Source organism: Telmatherina bonti (genome assembly GCF_933228915.1).
Source record: "Telmatherina bonti genome assembly, chromosome: 18".
Lineage (NCBI taxonomy): Eukaryota > Metazoa > Chordata > Actinopteri > Atheriniformes > Telmatherinidae > Telmatherina > Telmatherina bonti.
Genome location: NC_136616.1, coordinates 12,783,232 through 12,804,016, shown reverse-complemented (window position 1 = coordinate 12,804,016; position 20,785 = coordinate 12,783,232). Strand labels below are relative to the sequence as shown.

The following is a 20,785-nucleotide window of genomic DNA, read 5'->3' as shown; positions in this document are numbered from 1 at the left end:
CTAGAAATAGCACCATAGAGACCCTTTAGAAGATAAAATCACTGCCTGAGTTTCTGATCGAATGTAAAATCAGCTCCTGGCAACATTTTCTTTGGTCTCAATCAGTCAGTCTCGTCAGGCTTCATACAGAAATGAACCTACAGCTGCAGCATCTTGCCAACTCAAACTCTGTGGAAACGGCTTCCTAACAACATGTTTAGATTTTTACTGCCCTGCCATTAAAAACCCATCCGACATGTACAGAAATTTCTCCGGCCTGATCTAAGGCCGGGCATTCCAGCGTATCCCAAGACATTGGTTAATTCCCGTTTTCAGACTTCCTATCGCACATGCTGGCCAGATTCAGCTGAAGCCTGCAGACAGAGAGTGAACGTGAGGAGGAAGATCAATAAACAGAAGAAGAGGGGAAGAAAACAGCAAGAAACAAGGACCAGACTGAGATAAATGTTTCTTTCTTGAGGTCTGAACGAGCATTTCTGACATCTAGTTATAAACTGATACACTGTAGGGAAATCTGCTGCTGGGTGGAGGAAACTTGTACTAAAGTAGCTGCAGAGCAGCAGAGCTGAGATGAGTTTGGATCAGATTTTAGTGAGAAATACGAGATGTTGTTATAAATTTGGCTGCTGTGAAACCTGGAAGCTGACACATGCAAGTATCAAGTTTGAAACTGGTCCAAGATGAATAAAAAAGCCAAAACCTGAAGAGGAAAATTCTGACTGAAGCATTATCTTATTTAAGTCTTTGTTAGAAACCAAAACCTTTACAGGGAGGTCTATAAACACAGACGAGAATGAAAGGCAATTTGCGAATTTGTGACTTATAACTGGACGTTCTGATCTGAATGAGGAGCAATAAGACTGGAATTTTACTTGGATTATCTTCATGTGGGTTGAAACTGACCTTGGACTTGTCAAAGCCATACTACAGGGACAATCCCTTTTATAGACTAAAGAACTGATGTTTTGCACAAGTCTTGATTGACTTGAGGCTTCTTCCTGGATTGAGACTCGGGCTGCACGATTATGAACAAAATAATAATCACGATTATTTTGAGCAATATTGTAATCACAATTATTAATCACAATCTTCCTGGATTGAGACTTGTAAAAACTCAGAGTTGATGTTTCTTATCTGGAGATAGACATGACTTGAGCTCGTCTATACTGACCTGAAACTTGACTCGGACCCTTTTTGACTGCTCTGAAACGTGGACATCTCAGTTGACACCAAGCGGCAACCTCTGGCGGTTAAAATTGAAGCCTATGAGGAAGTGCATAAAACTGCAGTTCCCCCTTCATCCACTAGGGGCTCCAAAACAGAGCAAATCCCCATAGACTCCCATGTTAAAAAGACCAAATTCACAGTAGAAATAAACATGTTTACAGCCTGGTTCATAAATCCATTTTCGGTTTAATAGGTCAGGTTTACCTTCATGACAACTGTGGGGGAAGTGAATTTTTTTGTAACTCCTCCATTTAAAAGTAATTTAATCTCATAATTTGGCATATTTAGGGGTGTGTCCTTTTGACTGACAGGTACCCGATGTCCCGCTTCAAGTCAGAAGAATGTAGAACAACCGCGGTTTTTAGCCGGTTAACAACGTGACTTAGCTTTAGCCCGTTTAACTCTGTTAGCTGGTTAGCTTCTGTGAGCGCCGGATTAGCTCGGTTAGCTCTTAGCTACAGGCAGCTCGGAGTTTGGTCAATGTCAATCATCCACCCCACGTTCACAGCCCCCCCTCTCAACTCTACCTCTATGCCCATATTTGTATTTTCCTGGCGAGACGACACGCATGCCCCTGCCAAGATGGCGATGGTAGGAACGGCCCACCGAGCTTCAATTCAGCTCTTCAGAAACCTACGGGAGACGTCATGGAGGCTCCATCCATCTTTTTATATACAGTCTATAGTTGATACCTGCTACAAACATGGCACTATTTTGGTTTGTCACATTCAGACTTTTCCTTAACTTGTCTGAGACTTGATCTGGGCTCGTTCCGATCATGAGAATTCACAGGATTCAGTTTTGAGTCGAGTCAATCTTTGGTACAAACTGGGCACTGATCATGATGGGAACTGGTCTTCACTTCCCTGAGGAAGTGACTCATCCTCTGTGACTTCAGACACTTCTATCAAGTGACTTTAAACTAAAGGATGAAAAAGTGGCTCTGGAAACACCAAAAATAACTGCTCAATGGCCCAAACCTAAATTCCCAGCAGCTGCTCCAGCGGATGACTATTAAAGTCTTTAAGCTGGAAGTACAAAATGTAAATTGACACTATTCTGGGTATTTCAGATAAAAACATTTAGAGGTACAATTTTGGGAGAAGAATGCGGATCCTGGCACCACTAGGGAAAGGAAAAGACCATTTCTGAGTATTATTGTTTATGATAAAGCAGGAGCAGGAGACCCATTTCCAAAATAAACACTCTAGTTTCCTGGTTCTGGCTCCTTAAGAGGGATTTCTATCTGAGCCCACTGATTGTTCCGACTCTGCGGACAATGTCCTTGAATTATCCCCTGAGAAAGTTTATGTAAAGCCAGTGTATGTGATTTTGTGTGTGTGTGTGTGTGTGTGTGTGTGAATATGTGTGGGAACTATCCAAACTCAACCAGACAAAATACCATTATTGAACATACCACAAACATTAGCCGACCCCCTTCGACGCTACCTCCCGTTGCTCTCAGTTTAGCTTTCAGAGATTGATGACTGCAAAAATCAAAACAAAGGACAACATGTTCGAAAGACTGTACGATGAAGAAAGACTTAAAAAAAAGAGATGCAGGGGAGACAAGGTATAGTTCTTCACAACCCATAAAAGCTTAGTGGCCTGAGGAAAGGTCAGCGGTCAGATCTCCTACAGATGTGAAGACTTGTAGATACAATATGGTACCTTCTGCACTGCAGCAATGAGAGCAAATGAAAAAAGCATCAGGGAAAGTTTTTCTTTCCTCACAATGTTAAATCAGTGGTTCACTGGTTCTATAACAGGTTTTACTGGAGGAATGAGTTGAAAAAGGCTCGACACATGCACTTTTTTTTAGGTTTATGAAGTTTTTTGAACATAAAAACAAAACTAAAAACTAAAACATAAATAAAACATACAATAAAAATGTATAAAACGAGCGGGTGGAGGCACAAGCTAATACATAATCCCACCCCAGTGACAGTAGCTTCATATCAACCTTTGATTTCAGTGACAATAACTAAACACTGAAATATGTAACAATAAAAAACCAAAATTGACAAATTATGACTTCAACTTGTGTTTTTGCTGCAGACATATCAATTTAATTTCAGCCTACATCCCTTTACACAGCTCACACAGGTGTTTTAGCAGATGCTGAGTGGGCTGTGTGGGATTATTTTAGTTTTCTGGGGATTTCTCCGAAATCAAAATCAGTAACATAAGTCGAAATGACTTGAATTGTTTTGGTGCTTTCATTTAAAGGAATGGCCCTCGCTGTCCTTTCCATCATGTAAATTAAAAGTAGAGCCAAAAAAGATCTTTTATTCATTCTACAAGTTCATAATATTATAATCCATAGAAATCCCACCTTCCTGTGTCTGACACTGTAACCCATTTGGCAACCTGTCACCGCTAGAAACAACAAGCAAAGAGGAATCACATGAATCACGATTTGCAAGGAATTCATTGGTCTGTGATGAATAACAGCTTGTCTTTGACATGGAGACACAGATAACGAGATAATCCACCACTTGTGCTGCCGTCTCTCTGCGACCAACAGTAAAGTTAGCAAGGCATGTCAAGTTTCTATTATTAAATGTCCTTTAAGGATGTTGTGCAGCAATTAAACGTCTTAAACGCCAAGACTGCATTACGTTAATGAAGGTAAAGGTCAAAATCCTAAAGAAGCAAAGGCAACAAAGGCAGAAGAGGTCTGCTTCAGCTCTGTTACGAAGGATTGGCTGGAATCTCCCAGTTAATGGTCAGAAAGAGCAACAGCTGACTTACACCGCAAAGGTCACCGTGCATAATCTGAGTCACACACACAGTCTCAGTTTAGCACAGAAGAAATTCCAGATTGGGACAGAAATGCCCGACTGGAAGAGTCTGTGACAGCAACACTGACAAGTTCAGAACGGATTCAGAAAAGGGAAATAAAGTCTCATTTTTCCCCTGAATTTAAAGAAAATCAGCCTCTTTGTAGAAGGAGAGAAAGACGAAAGGCTTTGAAGCTTACCTGAATCCACAAGCAGAAGCGTGAACCATTAAAAAAGCTCATCTCCCAGCATCACTGATAGGCAGAGTTCAAGTTCACACATCAGAGCGGCTACTGGGGAAACCTTCAATCAAACTCCTCTAACAATGATGGGAAAGCTTTCTGAGTAAAGAGCGTTCGTCCTCAGGCCAGATGAGGTGCGACTCGCAAGTCGGGCTGCGGTGTGAGGGATCTGAACATCGCAGAGCTGATGTCCATGTGAAGATGTCAAGTCGGTGGCAGGTTCTGGCCAGGAGGGAAAAACCAGCCAGTGATCCTCACATCCTCTCTCCCTCCTTTTCCTCCCTTCCTCCTCCTTTACTCCTCTCGCTGGAAGACAAAACATGGCTATGTCTCCCTCCTGCACTCGGCATTTCTCCCCCTCCCTCCCCTCTTCCCATCTCTCCCCCTCTCTCTCTCTCCCGAGTCTTATTCTTTCCCTGGCTCTCTCGCCCCCTCTTCTGCAGGATGTGTGAGTCAGTCCGAGAGGAAGCATTGTGGAGCGCAGATAAAGATGTGGACGGCTGGTAAAATAATACCCAGAGTTCCACACTTTTATTGTTTGACAGGGGGGAAAAATGCAGCGGTACTTCCTCCTTGTGTGTGTGTGTGTGTGTGTAGCTGCGAGTGTGCTACGTTGCATGTGTTTATAGAGCATGAAAAAGAGATTGAAAGAGTAAAGAAAGCAGACACTGCTGGACGGACGGGGGGGCTTTTTTAGAGATGAGAAAAACAAAATGTGGTGAAAGATGGGGAATGTGAGAGAGGATGGGAGGTCTGCAGGAGAATATAAGAGTCTGCAGGATAATTATAAACAAACACAAAGAGCGAGGGTGATGGATGAACTGGAGGCTTTTATCACTGTCCTTATCACCGACATGCATTTTCTTCTAACACAATTCTGCTACAGGAATGTAATGAACGGAGTTTAGTTATGGCTGCTGCACTCTGAGCTACTGATACAAACAGTACAGATAAGTAATATTCTCTGGTTGCAGGTAAAACCTAGGAAACATAACGCATGTTCTTATCAGGCAATCTGCATGTTTGGAGGAGTTTTACTCCACTTTTCAGAACAACTCTGCTTCATTTCATGTGGTTTTTCAGGCATTTTCTGTCATTTCTGGCTGATCTGCTGTGTCATTATGAACATCACCAAAGCCCAAAGATGTTTATGCTCCAGTCGTATCAGTTTTGAGCAACCTGGCCACGTTCCTGTCATGGTTTGTGATTTATGGTTGTTTCTCCCAGCATTTGAGTACGAGTTGACACAAACTATACCGTGCAGATGATAATTTACAAAGAGCAAGTCATCCACCATTGGTACCTTGGTTTTTGTATGAGACATCTCTCCTCTAAAACGGGTTTCCGACTGAGAGAGAACTTTCCAAACTGTTATCAGTCTCGAGTCCCATGTGATGGACTGGCAACCTGTCCAATGATTGCTGGGATAGGCTCCAGCTTCCCTGCAACCCTTAACTGGACTAAGTGGTTCAGAAAGTGACTGACTGACTGACAGTCTTGTGTAAAATGTATGTAGATTGTTTTTCCAAATGGCACAACAGTCGCACAAATGTTTGGATTTGTTCTTTACGCTTCATGGTTTCGTGTTTTGTCAAAAAGACACAATTCAAAGTTGACTTTGCAAGAAAAACAGAAGCTTCAAATCTAAGCCTTTCAAACACTAAAAAGGTACGAAACAGGGCCTTGGATGTTAGCTGTAATGGTTTCAGGTGTCGACACTGGAATATCAGTGACAAAATGAAGGGTAACCGTAAATGAAAACTCTACTGTCAAGATGGCTACCATCGCCATCTTGACAGGGACATGTGTGTCGTCTCACCCGGAAAATACAAATATGGGCAAAGAGGTGGAGCTGAGAGAGGGGCTGTGAGCATCATGGTGGATGACTGACATCGAGCAAACTCCGAGCTAAGAGCTAACCGAGCTAACACGGAGATAACCAGCTAATGAAGGTAAGCGGGCAAAAGCCAAGTTACGTTGTTAACCAGCTAAAAACCGCGGTTGTTCTACGTTCTTCTGACTTGAAGAGGGAGATTGGTGCCTGTCAATCAAAAGGACACGCCCCTAAATATGCCAAACTTTCAGATTAAATTACTATTAAACGGGCGAGTTAGAAAAAAATTCACTCCCCCCACAGTTGTCATGAAGGTAAACATTATTTCTGCTGTGAAGTTGGTCTTTTTAATATGGGAGTCTATGGGGATTTTCTCTGTTTTGGAACCAGCCCCTGGTGGATGAAGGGGGAAAAGTGAAGCCGCATAGGTTTCACTTTTAACCGCCACTTTTAACTTTTAATCGTCCATCTTTCTTCTACGGTCTATGGTATTTATTTATATTCAGTTGTCATCTGTGCAACTTTCCAAAGGATTGCTTCGGATTTGCTTTGGTAGTAATATCGTAGACTGAACACTCATCATGTACAGCTTACAGACAGTAAACAAGCCCTTTATAGACACAAAGCAATTTTTGTAGCCATATCAACTCATAGATCTAATATGCAATAAGTACAGCTTGTAAGTGCCACCATTCCTCAGCATTTTGACCGGACGTGAACTCTGCAAGCATCCAGAGGTGTGAGTGTCTGACATTAATGGTGTTAAAGTTTAACCAACCACGCAATGGTGGATACTTAATAACATGAGGCCTTAAGGGAGGGATGGGGGGGGGGGGGGGGGGGGGGCTTCAAAGGATTTCCTGGTGACTTATTTCTCTGGCAGAATCCATGAAAGTGTGTATCTGTATGTTGTGCACATGTATGGAGCAGATTCCGAACATTCCACGTCTTCTCCTTAAGGTGAAGGGTTAACTATGCTAGAAAGCCTAAACAACCTCACCTCCTCCCATCTACCGCTCTGTGTTCGCTCGATTAGGATCTATTTGTTTGCTTTATGGGCCTCTCATGTGTGTGTGTGCATCTGCATGCAATCAGACCCCTGTCTGGTTGCCTTGTAAGCCCTCATCACCCTTGATGATGGATTTCTAAATGGCAAACACACACTCAGAGACATATATTTACTGCTTAGACACACATAAGCAAGTAGGCATGCTGGTACAAAAAGACACACACACACACACACACACACACACACACACACACACACACACACACACACACACACACACACACATTTTAACATTCCAGGTAATCAGTACAGTGAGACTGGGCCCATACCAGAGGTCGATGGCAGGAAGGGTGAAGTCCAGTTTAGCCTTTGTGGCACAATGCACTGTTTGTTACCGCCTGATCCCTCAGACTGCAGATGTGTGTGCATGTGTGTCTGTTTGATTGTTTTTCTCCATGATCGGGACAAAACCTGACCAAACACTAACTTATGGAGACATATTATGAATGTTGTCCCAAGTGGCTCAACTTGCTTTTTTTATTGACTGTTTTAGAGTCTAGCTTTGTTTATGTTCAGGTTTGAAATTAAGGGTACATTTACATCATGATAGTCTGCTCGACTCGGTCCGATCGGGGACTCGGCTCAGTTGTAGAGGGGTGTATCCATGCAGACCAATATTGTGTTCACACTGCGTTAGGTCAAACTAGCCAAACCATTAGAATAATATATCCGCGTTCTCACCAAAGGTGGCGCTGCACTAGTATTTAGCAAAGAGAACAAGACCCATGTGAAGAAGAAAACTAAACAAGCAGACAAAAATATCGCTGTTTTGGGTTTTTTGTGTTGTCTTTTGCAAGTATACTGCAGAAATGCACTGCCACAATGGACGCAGTATGAACAACAAACAAGGCAGAGGACTCTAAACACGATCACTATGTATGTACCCACAAGGCACTGTGGCGTCAAATGCAGGAAGGGACTTTTTTCTGTAGTCCGCTTCCTGAATTTGGTCTGCTTGGTAACAGCAGTGAAAAACTTCAATCTTGGAAAGTCATGGCATCACACCCTAATCAACTAACTAACTCAAAACACCTGCAAAGGTATTCTAAACCTTTAAATGGTCTCTCAGTCTGGGTCAGATGGCTACACAATCATGGGGAAGACTGCTGACTTGACAAATGTCCAGAAGACGATCATTGACCCTCCACAAGGAGGGAAAGCCACAAAAGGTCATTTCTAAGGAAACTGGTTGTTCACAGAGTGCTGTATCTAAGCATATTAATGGAAAGTTGAGTGGAAGGAAAAGAAGAGATAACCTCAGCCTTGACAGCATTGTCAGGCAACATCCATTCAATAATTTTGGGAGCTTCACAAGGAGTGGACTGAAACTGGACTCAGCACATCAAGAGCCACTACGCACAGACAAATCCTAGACGTGGGCTACAAATGTCACATTCCTCGTGTCAAGCCACTCCTGAACCAGAGACAATGTCAGAAGCATCTTACCTGGGCTAAGGAGAAAAAGACTGGACTGTTTCTCTGATTAAAGATAATTTTGCATTTCATTTGGAAACCAAGGTCCCAGAGTCTGGAGGAAGAGTGGAGAGGCACAGAATCCATGTTGCTTGAAGTTCAGTGTGAAGTTTCCACAGTCAGTGATGATTTGGGGAGCCATGTCATCTGCTGGTGTTGCTCCACTGTGTTTTCTGAAGTCCAGGACATTTTAGAGCACTTCATGCTTCCTTCTGCTGACAAGCTTTATGCAGAAGCAAATTTATTTTTCCAGCAGGACTTTGTACGTGCCTGCACTGCCAAAGGTACCAAAAGCCGATTCAATGACCACGGTGTTAATGTGCTTGATTGGCCAACAAACTCACCTGATCTGAACCCCATAGAGAATCTTTGGGGTATTGTCAAGAGGAAGATGAGAGACACCAAACCCAACTATGTAGATGACCTGAAGGCTGCTATCAAAGCAACCTGGGCTTCCATTACACCTGAGCAGTGCCACACGCTGATTGCTTCCATTGCCACACTGCATTGATGCAGTAATTCACTCATTCATCCCAACCAAGTATAGCATGCATAGGAATGAACATACTTTTCAGAAGCCTGACATTTCTGCTAAAAATGTCCTTTTTTTTATTGATCTTATGTAATATTCTAATTTTCTGAGACACAACACTTTGGGTTTTCATTCTCTATAAGCCACAATCATCAAAATTTCAAGAGATTTTGTCCTCTTTGCAGAGTCCTTGTCTATTTTAAAAGCAAGCTGAAGACTCAGCTCTTCAAGGAGCACTTCCGCACTTAGTATAGCTATATTTGTCTGAAAGTTTGAGAACGTAGCCCAGTTCTTTGCAACAAACATTATGGTATTAATTCTTTGTGTTTTACAATAGGTGATATTATGGGGTAGGAAGGAAGAAAACAAAACAAAACAAAACAAAAAAAACCCCAAACTTGTATCACTTCATGGAAGGACCTGCGTCCAACTGGACAGTCCACTAGCACCTTCCTACGATGTCCTCTGCTGTTTCATTTCGTGCTTGTGTTGCTCTCACTCATAAGTAAGTCGCTTTGGATAAAAGCGTCTACTATGAAATGATTGTAGAGTAGAATAGAATAGGTAAATGTTTGAAATGTTTTACTCTATGTGTAATTAATCTATATAATATATAGGTTTCACATTATGAAATGAGTGATGACAATATTGACCTTTTTCATCATCTAATTTTCTGAGATGTACCTAAATACTTTAGGGACCATGATGAGGAAAATTCAACTTAAAGCATGTTCATTTTTGCCTTGTCTTTCAGCCCAGCTTTATATTTTCCTTACTCAGCCTTTAAAAAAAAGCCACGAATGCTCACACCATGGCCTGTGTCCATCAGACCTGCAAACATCACAGTAACTGCCTAATCGTGTCTGCTGCACACGATTAGGCAGCAGAAGTCAGCAAAAGGCTGAAAATATGTGGCTATAAGGTCATAAAGTCTTTGCAAAGATATGTCTAAAACATATATATCACTATCACAACAGTCTGTTTTCCCTTTGCAGCTAATTTAAACCACTATTGTAATTTCATCAAACTGCATTGACACCTATGAAAGGATTTTTATGGTAGCGCCTCGTGATGAGTTTTAAGCATCAGTGGATTGGATTTTGACATACTCCATTAACCTTTAAAAACCACCAGAAACCAGAGCCTTAAAGTGAAACTATTATGTGCATTTCAGGCTAATTTATTTTTCTTGTCCCAGAAGGGCTGGGAATGATCGAGTTATTGTCACAAATCACTTTATTTACTTCAGACCGACCCTCTCCGTAGGCTGTCAGATCAGCCTGCGGGCAAAACGAGTGGATTGAGACTCTTCCTCATTAAGCCCCGCCTCCCACCAGATATAAGTTGCCACTGATTGGTCAGCTGCCACTGCACTACATCGGGAGCGCGCACTGCAACTGCTTTTGCCGTCATTGTAACATCTCATAAACAAAAGTATTGGGCTAATATGAACTCAATAAAAAAACTAAATACAATGTCAACACATAGCATACAGCCCTACATGTTGGAACCTGAATCAGACCCTGAAAACAAAGTGGAGAACAGCAACCCACAGCAACAAATGCAGCAGGATGTCTCTCTTTGGTAAACTCACCAGCCATCGTTGGAAATAACTTTATCCCACGTTTTCCACCGGCCTGATGTATTTGTACATGCCCTTGTTAACCAGTAGAAGGTAACCAATCACCAAACCTTATCCCCCGGGACGTCACAAGGATTTCAAAGTAGAAAAAATTCTCTAAAATGACGCGTTTTTCGTTGCCATGGAAACCGAACGGAGAGAGTGCTGGAACTCAAACTCAAACTCAAACATGCGTTTAGATGACAAAAAACAGTGCCGTTCACATGTCTGATGAGGATTCAACACTGTAACACTGTAGAAAGCTCAGAAAACTCGAAATACCATAATAGGACCCCTTTAAGCATCATGTCATGATTGTTTTAGCTACTCTCCATTGTTTAACACTCACTCCCTGGTCGTCGATGGAGCAAGCAAGACATCTTTGGCAATACGGAGGACATGAGCAGAATTAAATTTACAACCTGAGATGAAGCTACCAAACATTTGCTTCATGTGTTTTTTCTCCCCGACAGAACTCTAGGAACGTTTTTGTACCCAAGACAAAGATGTCTGCCTGTTAAAGTCTATTTGTACATGTACGTGTGTGTGAGTGTGTGTGTGTAGGGAGACAGCGGTATCATGTATCATGGAGTCGCAGCTTAATGGTCCAGTTAATAAAAACCAGGCCACAAGAGACAGATAAACTGTAGGAGACCACACGCATTGTGGAGAACAGACTCACTCTCATGTTAAAGCTGTTAGGACACAGAGTTAGGGCCGCAAGCCATCTCTGAATTTCAATTCAATCAATCTGCTAAATACTGTGTTGACTAATGTATAAGTCTTGAGTCGATAGAATGGCACTTTGCCACCATCCAAGTCAAAGCGAGGCTGAATAAATAAAACAGACAGAGTAGTTTAATGTGCTGTTGACTGATTTTGCAGTTCAACACTAAACCTGCTGTAATAATTACAATCCGGCAGATTAACATCATGCTGTTTGAGTCCAACGACTGAATTCATTATTTATTATTAAGGCTATTTTCTTCAAACTTTAGCACTAAAGTAAAATGACCTCAAATGTTTTATCATCACTCAACTACAGCGTGGTAGTGTTTTAAGACCCACTACGTTGACTTTTAAGATATGCTTTTATGGCTTGTTTTGATGGTGCACCAAAATTCTTCCAGCGCATTTGCGGAGCTGTCACTCGCGAGGCGCGTTCCAAGGCTGAAAAACCGCATTATACAACTTTCCTGAACTTGGATGTGACGTTTTGCTTTGAGGTGAAATAAGGAACTGGCTATTTTTGAACATGCAATGTTGATGATTCAGCAAAGAAAGATTAAAAGAGAAACAGGGACAAAACAAGAGTTGTCGTAAGACTGTCTTCTGCTGGCTGGAGAGAGCTAACAGGTCGGGTAGGACGCCAGATGGATGCTGAATTAGCCGTCAATAGGGGGTGGTGAAAATGGCAAAGGTTCTGTAGTGTGTCTTTAAACGAGTAAAAAATTAAGATACTGTTTTGTATTTGCACCAATTTTTTGGCCATGTTAATCAGAGTTAGCATTTTATTATGTCTCGTTATCCTTGACTCTTCCTAAGACATGGTTCTGTTTTGTAAATTGATGAAGGTGAAGTTTGTTTAGAGCGTTATGCAGGTTTATGGAACATTTTTACAGTTTTTTGGGGGTCTTCATACTCCTTGTTTAACAGGTAATGAAGCAAGCTAATTGCAGAGTTGTATTTTACAGCAGCATGTGTTAAGATAAGATGTATCCTGCATCTATGCATTCTAAACTTTTGCTGTCTTTTTTTACATTGTTCATGAACTAAACTGGTTACAGATTGGGTAATGGTCCAATGGTACATAGCTTTAACTCATCACTTTTACGGCCCAATTATGCTCTAAGCTTATAAAGAATTTTTTTAAAAAGAGCCTTCTGTGTTTTTTCTGGGTATATTTTTGTCTACACAGCCTGACCTGGAAAGTTGAGCCCTGTTTCTGGTAACAAGGGGGCAGTGTTGCGCAGTATAGCTCATGTGTAGCAGCAAACATAGAACAAAAAAAGAAGGTGCAATTTAATCGATGCACAGACAATTGCCATCTACTACGCTGTCTCTCATCATGTATGATTCTGAGAATTTGTACTATCATCTTCTTTACTGCTGATATGTTTGCTATTGACTGATTATGGTAATAGCGAACATTATTATGTAAAATCTGAAGGGAAGCCTGAACTCTGCACTGCCCGCTAGTGGATATGTTGCCACACAATACATCCTTGTGACCAAGTCTATAGGAGAACTATGTATGCAGTTCAAATTTGAAATGGACGTGTAGATTTATGTATGTAAGGGAGCATAAATGAGCCTTTTCTCAATTTGTTCTCCTACCAAGTAGGTATTATAAAATATGAAGCTACAGATACTGTGATCTACAGTCAAATTACCCTACTCAGGCTATCCCTATTCAGAAAAGATCATATGACAGCTTAAAGGGGATAGTGCATACAAAAATCACTTTTATGATACTTTAAATTTGTTTCTCGTGCACCTCTCGTGTGGTGTTTTAAGTCACAAACAGACAAAAATCTCCTATAAAAAAACAACCTGAGGAATAATTCGTTTTTAGCGGACTTTAAGCTTCTAAAAAGCTTTTTTTAAAATCTCAATTTTTATGACGTCTTAAATTTCCTCCCTCTTCTGGTCTTCCACACCGCCCATGTCTGTGTGGGGTTTGCACCCGTCTTCAGATCGTCTTCACCCCAACAGGAAGCAGTAGGAGCCGTGGCCAGCCGGACGGAAGAGGCTTCTCTACATAAACTCCAGAGTTTAGGTGACATATCAAAGAACTGTTTCAGATTGGGTATAAAGTTCATTCAATTTCCCCTTTAAGTAAACTAGTGTATGTTCAATAGGTTTTGTGAAGTCAATCAAATACCATATAATGACAATTTCCACATTATTATACTGAGGGTGGCTCATATCATTGTAAAAATATCTTCATTTCACACAGCCCAATGTAGTGCAACAGGATTGAGCTAAATAGTATCTGAGGTATCAATGTGGTGAACTGGGAGAACTCATAAAAAACTAAATTGCCTCAGATCAAAGCATTTTATTCCAATCTTTTGTCAATGTTTTACCCTGAAAATGGTTTAAATGTAGACCAATCCCAATAGGCATTAGCTATGCTACATCACGGTACCCCTAAAGTCCAGTAAATAAGTCTCTTTCCTTTTTTGTTGACATTTAGGGCAGAGACCTGATTAAAAATCATGGCAGATGAATAGCCTTGCTTTGTTTGCTGCCAAGAAGAACTAAAATCTTCCAAAACTCATCGCTTCATCTCAGTTTCAATCCAATCCATTCACTTAACATGTTGCAGTACAGAAAACCCCAGAACACACTGTTTTCAGTATTGACACTTCATCTAAGGCAAAATCATGGTCCAAATTGCTTACAGTCATGCCTCTAATCAAATCCAGAAAGGTGTGTGTGTCTGTACATGTGTGTGAGGAAGAGGTCTTGAAGAATGCAAAGAATGTCTATTGTTGAGTTTAGGAAGGAGTAATGGGGGGGGGGAGACTATTTTGCTTCATAGTTCTTGGCACCGCAGACCTCAGTCCAAACAACGGGATGTGTGCGTATGTGTGTGAGCTTTTTTACCCATCCATCTGTCTGTGGTAGAATTCCACACAATTAGATGGATGTTTGTGTGGCGTGTGTGTGTGTGCTGTATGTCTCAGGGTCCAGAAAACCTCTCCAACAGTCTTAAGACAATGTACTAACAAGAAAATACCAAGAAAATACAAACAAGAAGCAAGTCAGTTTGCAGAGGATACAATCTCTTCCAGGAACAAATGTAAACAAGTGTTTGACAAACATATATAAACACTGTGGAATACTGTGGAATAAGAGACACATTAGGAGAATAACAGGAGAGTTTTGTGGGAAATTTAGAAGAAGGTATGGTATTGAGAAAATGGTGAGATTATTAAGAAAGTTGTATTTAACATGCTTAATGATTCAAAGCATAAAAGTGTTCACTGAATTTAGGTTAAAGACCTATTCTGGTCAAATATCAGTCCTGACTACTGGATCTCATCACTGCATTGGATACAGTAGATCATAGAATCCTGTTATACTGGCTGAAAAAGTGGGTTGGGCTTTCTGGAGCAGACCATAATTGGTTAAGGTGTTATTTAGAATCTGTAGTTATTTTGTGATGATTGGCAGCCATTACTCTGATTGAGTAGCTTTGACTAATGGAGTCCCCCAGGGTTCAGTTCTTGGACCTTTCTGTTCAACTCGTATATCCCCCTTTGGGTCAAATATCACAGGACATTAATAAGATTACCAGAGTTTTGCAGATTAAACACAACTTTATGTGTGTTTGTCACCAGAAAACTGCAGTCCAATAGACTTACTGTGTGTCTGGAGCAAATAAACACTTGCATGAGAGCTTTTTTTTTTCCCCAATAAAATGAACACAAAACTAAGATTATTCTGTAACAAAGAGAGGAGGATCATGGTTTAAAAAGACTTGGGGTCTTAAAATCAAAGACAAAGTTTGTAGTATTGGAGCGCTGACAGACAAATCTGACTTTCAACGGCCACATCAAAGCTGTCAGACAGTTTTTACAAAGTCAGAAACATTAAACATCTGCGGCTCATTCAGAACGCCGCTGGTTTAAAGAGATGTGTTGGATTTATTTATGGCTTGATATAGATAAAACATAGTTGACAGAAGTTTGTTTGGTTACTTGAATTAATGGATTCAGAATGGAGTAGCCACGGAGTGAGAAAAAAATACTTCAATGGGGAAAATAGATGCGCTGAAAAGAATCTATGTAATAATAAAATCAAAGTACCCTGAGTCATAATTGAATTGAATTGTGAGGTACCTAACATGGCACACCCACATTGCAACATCTGTCATGCTTTTAAGTTTTGTGGAAAGCACTTTGAATTTTGAGGTACATTAAATGTGTCATACAAATAAATTTGCCTTGCTTATTGTATCAGTCGTGATAAAGCAAGATAATTGGAAAATATTACCGTTTTTGGACATTTTTATTGACACTACAATTTATCAGCACACAAAATAAGAGATTAACCCTAGTGGAGCAGAGTTAGACCAAAAGATGGCGGCAATAATGTAAAGCAAGAGGTGTATTGCATGCATGGATGTACGCACATAACAATGAGACTAAAAACTGAATAATTAATTTGTTTATCTGCAGAAGGTGCAACCAAGTACACAAAGAAATGTTTCTGTGTGAAGTATTTAAAAAGTCTCCTAATTAGAAAAAAGGGGGGATAGAAATGTCTGCCTTTTATGGGCAGTGCAGTCACCATGAAGCAACATCTTTACATCGGTATACACTCACCGGTCACTTTCTTAGGTACACCTGTCTTGATTTGCCTGCTGACACAAAACACATAACAACCAATCACGCAGCAGCAAATAAACGCCACGTCATGGAGACTGGTCAAGATGACTTTAAGTTCAAACTGTGCATCAGAATGAGTAAAACGGATTAAATGACTGAATATGGGATGGTTGTTGGTACCAATCGAGCTAGTCTGAGGGTTTCACAAACTGCTGATCTCCTTGGGCTTGGACGATATGTTTTTCTCTCGATTTGAATTTTAACGATTTTATGGGTGTCGATTCTATTTAAATTGCGATTTCTAAATATTGCCGATTGCAATACAAACCCGTTTTACAATGACAGCCGCTGTGTCTAAAAACATATTTTCATTTGGAAATAACCTACCTCTGTGTGAAGTCTGATAGACAAGGGTAGCTCTTCTACAATATATTTTAATATCAGTCACAATGGTGGTTCTCAGAGAAGCTAGTATCTTCTCAGATGGTATGACAGGAGAACCACTAATACTGACCCTTATAGTGTTTGTTAGCATTTTGTTAAATAGGAAGAACAAGAAGTTGCCTGCTTTTTTCTTTATTGGACAGTTTGACTGGTCATCATCCAACTAGATAGAGGCATTAAGAACGCCATTAAGATCAAAACTTACATCCAAAAGTTTAGAGTCTTGCACAAAGTTTTGTGCTTTGCTTCTCTGGACAGGTATGTGCAAAAGAACCTGTACTCCAATGGCCTCCACAGTCACCAGATTTCAATCCAACAGAGCACCTTTGGGATAAGGTGGAACATGAGATTCTCATAATGGATGCACAGCCGAAAAAATCTGTAACAACTGAGTGACGATGTCGTGATTCATGTCAATAATAAGCAAATTGTCTGAGGAATGTTTCCAAAACCTACCTGGCTCTATGTCACCAGCGAGATAGATAAAGCTGGCAATAGGTGCATCTCTGAGGGTGCAGCTTTTGGCCAAAGGGTCGTCTGTTGTGATTATTTAAACCAGGGGTGTTCAAAGTCGGCTTCTGTCCTGCAGGGTTTTTTTTTTGTTTTTTTTTAATATATTCCTGCTTCGCCACACCAGACTCTAATTAAATTAATCCAACAACCTATGAGGTTCTGCATACTGACTCAGTAATTTGAATCAGTGGTCCACATTAAGGGGGAAGTAATGCCACTAGCATTAGGCAACATAATAGGGATTAATAAAAAAGAAAGGAAAACTGTGGGGTTTTTTTTAAACTGTCTATCAGCCCTCTTTGATCACATCGCACCACACGATATTGACCATCAATATGTTGTTATTGAATTATCATCCAATCCAAGACAGGTTCTCTTCAGAATTGTTACGACCCAGACTCTGCTAGGGCAACTGAGCCGCACAAAAGAAAGACCCGTGGCCAGGTGTACATATGGACCAATGCAGATTTATTGTCCAATGGGGGAAGACGAGGCAAGAACAGGCCAGAATTGGCCTCAAAATAGCCAAACCAGGAGCAAAACAAGCCCGTAAAGCAGTTCTCCAAACAAGAACAGCACTGGTTTAACTATTCAAACAAAAAACTAACAGATGTAACAGGACTGGATTTTATAGCCACAAACAAGATTTAAGAACCATGAAAATGAACAACACAACAGAAAACAATGCAGCTCAGTCAAAGTCCTCCAGAAATACAAAAGTTCAGAGTCACAACACAAGCTGAGGGCAGACCACTACTGAGCCAGTGGTTGCTGTTGAATGAAGGACTCCTGGTGTCTTTTAAGTCCTGGCGATTAGTGGAATCAGCTGAGCTCAGAGCTCCAATTATCCAGTGAGCAGGGTGGAGATGCGCAGGTGACAGGAAGGACCAATCCCAGCCAGGAGACAGCAATCAGAGCTGTGTTTGAGCAGGAATCCCAGCTGAAGGTTCAGAAGGCTGAAGAGCAAGAAACAGGCAGCCGTAACAAGAGTCGTGCCAATTTTTTATGAAATATTCAACCCAGCTAGTTATAGACTAAAATCTTGTGACACACAAACATTGCGTGCTCCTTGTCTCAAGTTTTTAAGAAGCTTTTGAAAAAATAAAAAAGATTTTTGCTCAGTCAACTTGACTTAAAGATGAATCGACTACTGTAAAGGGCTTGTGTTTATTTCTGAGTCAAATGTCATGTCAGTGCATGTCAACATTTAATTTCACCTAAGTACCTTAAAGAATTTCACAAAATCCAAACTCTTTCGTGTTTCAACCACTTTCCCTGTTTCTTTTCTTTCATCTCCTCTTCTTCATCCCCTTTGAGCCTTGAGCACAAACCAAAGTTTAGCTAATGTAGAGCAGAGATGAAAGAGGGAGCTGAGATGAAAGAGCTTTGTCATAAAGTCCTGTTTATATTGTCCTAACATCAGACATGATATCAGCTCTCTTGTAATTATCATTTTTATTTCCTTGTGTGTGCTCCTGCTGCCACTGTGAGCAAACTGTGTTGCCACGTTCACTCTGGCCTGCATCTAACTGAGTCATTGGGACATTTCCTGCATTGTTCCCCTGTAATCTCCCACTGCTTTTCTTTCTCTGTTTGTTTAAGTAATGAGTTGCTGCCATCAGAGGCATAAATGACTGAGAACAGGTAGGAATGCAAGCTCCTGTTTTGTTTAATGAAGTTTTACTATTTAAAGATAAAAAAAAAAAAACACTAAATGACTGGCAAGCTGTCCAGCGTATACCCTGTATTTTGCCCAAAAGACTGCTGGGATAGGCTCCAGCTCCCCCGCGAACCTTCATCGGACTAAGCGGTTAGGATAATGAATGAATGAAACAGTAAATAAACAACATAAAAAAAAAACAAATACCTAAGATTTATTATACTACCATCAAGTACAAATGCATGTAAAGAACAGCTTCCTATTCCATTCTCAGCTGTAAAAAAAAAACAGTTTAGTCTTTTCTTGTCTTTCTTCGCACAAAAAAAATCTCCCCAACACATTAAGCCCATTCTGGACAGGAAGTCAGAGAGAAAACTCTGGGAAGAACAGGAAATGATCCACAAGCTGAAGAATGTCCATACGCCTACAGCTGCCCACTGAGAAAAGCTTACAAATAAATACACACACAACCTTCTATAGTTATCTACTAAATTCCACTCTTTGTGGACAGACTAAACACCAACCCTAACATCGATTCACACCTTAACCTGAACTCATCCAGGTCTCCAAAAGTGATTTTGTTGCCTCAACAGGAAAAAGCTTTGGTCTCGGTACAGAATACCGGTCCAGACAAAGTCAGTAAATAAACCAAAAAAGGTCCTAATGAGGCAACAAAAACAAGAACACACACATCCACAAGTTTAGGACAGATCTAACAAAGGGTCTGTGAAAACAGGAAGTACTATTGAAGAAACATTTCCAGGTCGAGCCAACAAAACACTGCTGACATTCTGTCCCTTCCAGAAATACATTGGAAAATCCTCCACCGCTTGAAAAACACCCCCGAGAATATGTCCAAAGACAAAAATACTCAGCGGTGATGACACATTGATGAAAATGTGTTGAGGATAGAAAGTTCATTTGAGGAGGTATGCATAAGATTCAATACAACAGGTATATAAGTGGTTTAACAGTACAGAAGGGAAATGACTGTAAAATATTTCTAACACAATATACATATTTCATAACAGCAGTTTAGTTACAGAGTTACAGCAGGTGTCAAAACCTTTTCTGAGTATCTTGCAGGGCCTACACACCTACAAAGAATCTCATTAATAACTCCATTATTGTAAAGCAATTCTTTTCTGATGTGTTTTTTCCTGAAAATATGCCCGGAGCTTACGGGGTCACACTCGTCGATGTCCGAGTGAGTCAAGTGATTTGAAACGTAAAGAGTAAAAGTCAACATGAGCAGAGGAGATTATAAACCAACAAGGTATAAAGCTTTATAAATGTTATAGTTTAATACTTTTTATTACTCTTCCACCCACAATCATAACCACTGTATTGCATAGTTTAGCGATAAACAATACATATAACTGACTTTCTGCATGTCTGTATACATGTAATACATTTGTTCTAGTGCAACTAAATCATGGTAATAAAGTCCTTCCACTGACAACAAACAAATTAAGAAAGCAACTGAGGGAAAATCATTCGGGTTACAATTAGATTAATCCATTTCAGAATTTGTCATTGATTCTGTTGGTATCCAGGTAGTTTATTCAGGCTGGGTCTGAAGGGAACACCAGACTATTGAAACTATTGTAAAGTTAAAAAAAAAAAAAAATTCAGGATTCTTCGAAGAAGATCGATGAAAGTATTACATAGGTTATCAGAGTGGATTATGATTTCTGCCGTTGCATACATTGGTAACACTAAGCCTACAGATAATAAAACTAAATCCATTGCCAATTAGACTTAGACAATTATTATAATTATTATAAGAGTTTTGTGATTAAATTTAAAGATACCTTTTGAAAGGGACAATGAAGGGATACTTTGTAGTAATGTGGTAGTTTTATGGAAAGATTGCCAAACATGCTGTACTTGTTTTGATATTTTACACTGAACCAATAAGGCTTTGCATCTTTATTTTGAATTAGGTACTCTGCCTTTTCCTTCTCTTTGCTTTTGATTGTTTTTGTTGCTGTTCAGTTTTATGTTGTTAAAGAGTAAAAACTAAAGTCATCAATAAATGATAAATT

At 40.3% G+C, this 20,785-nt stretch overlaps 1 protein-coding gene across 2 annotated transcripts in view; it reads right to left on the bottom strand.

The window, feature by feature from the left end:
- The window catches only part of shroom4 (shroom family member 4), a 94,891-nt gene that overhangs the window by 31,975 nt on the left and 42,131 nt on the right, over positions 1 to 20,785 (bottom strand). The window contains exon 1 of one of the 2 annotated variants that reach the window (XM_079258047.1): positions 4,211 to 4,469. The exons of the other annotated variant lie outside the window; for it this stretch is intronic. Coding sequence (XP_079114173.1) covers positions 4,211 to 4,239 — 29 coding nt within the window. The 5' untranslated portion in view covers positions 4,240 to 4,469. Of the gene's footprint in view, positions 1 to 4,210; positions 4,470 to 20,785 lie in introns of those variants that run through there. 2 annotated transcript variants of the gene reach the window in all.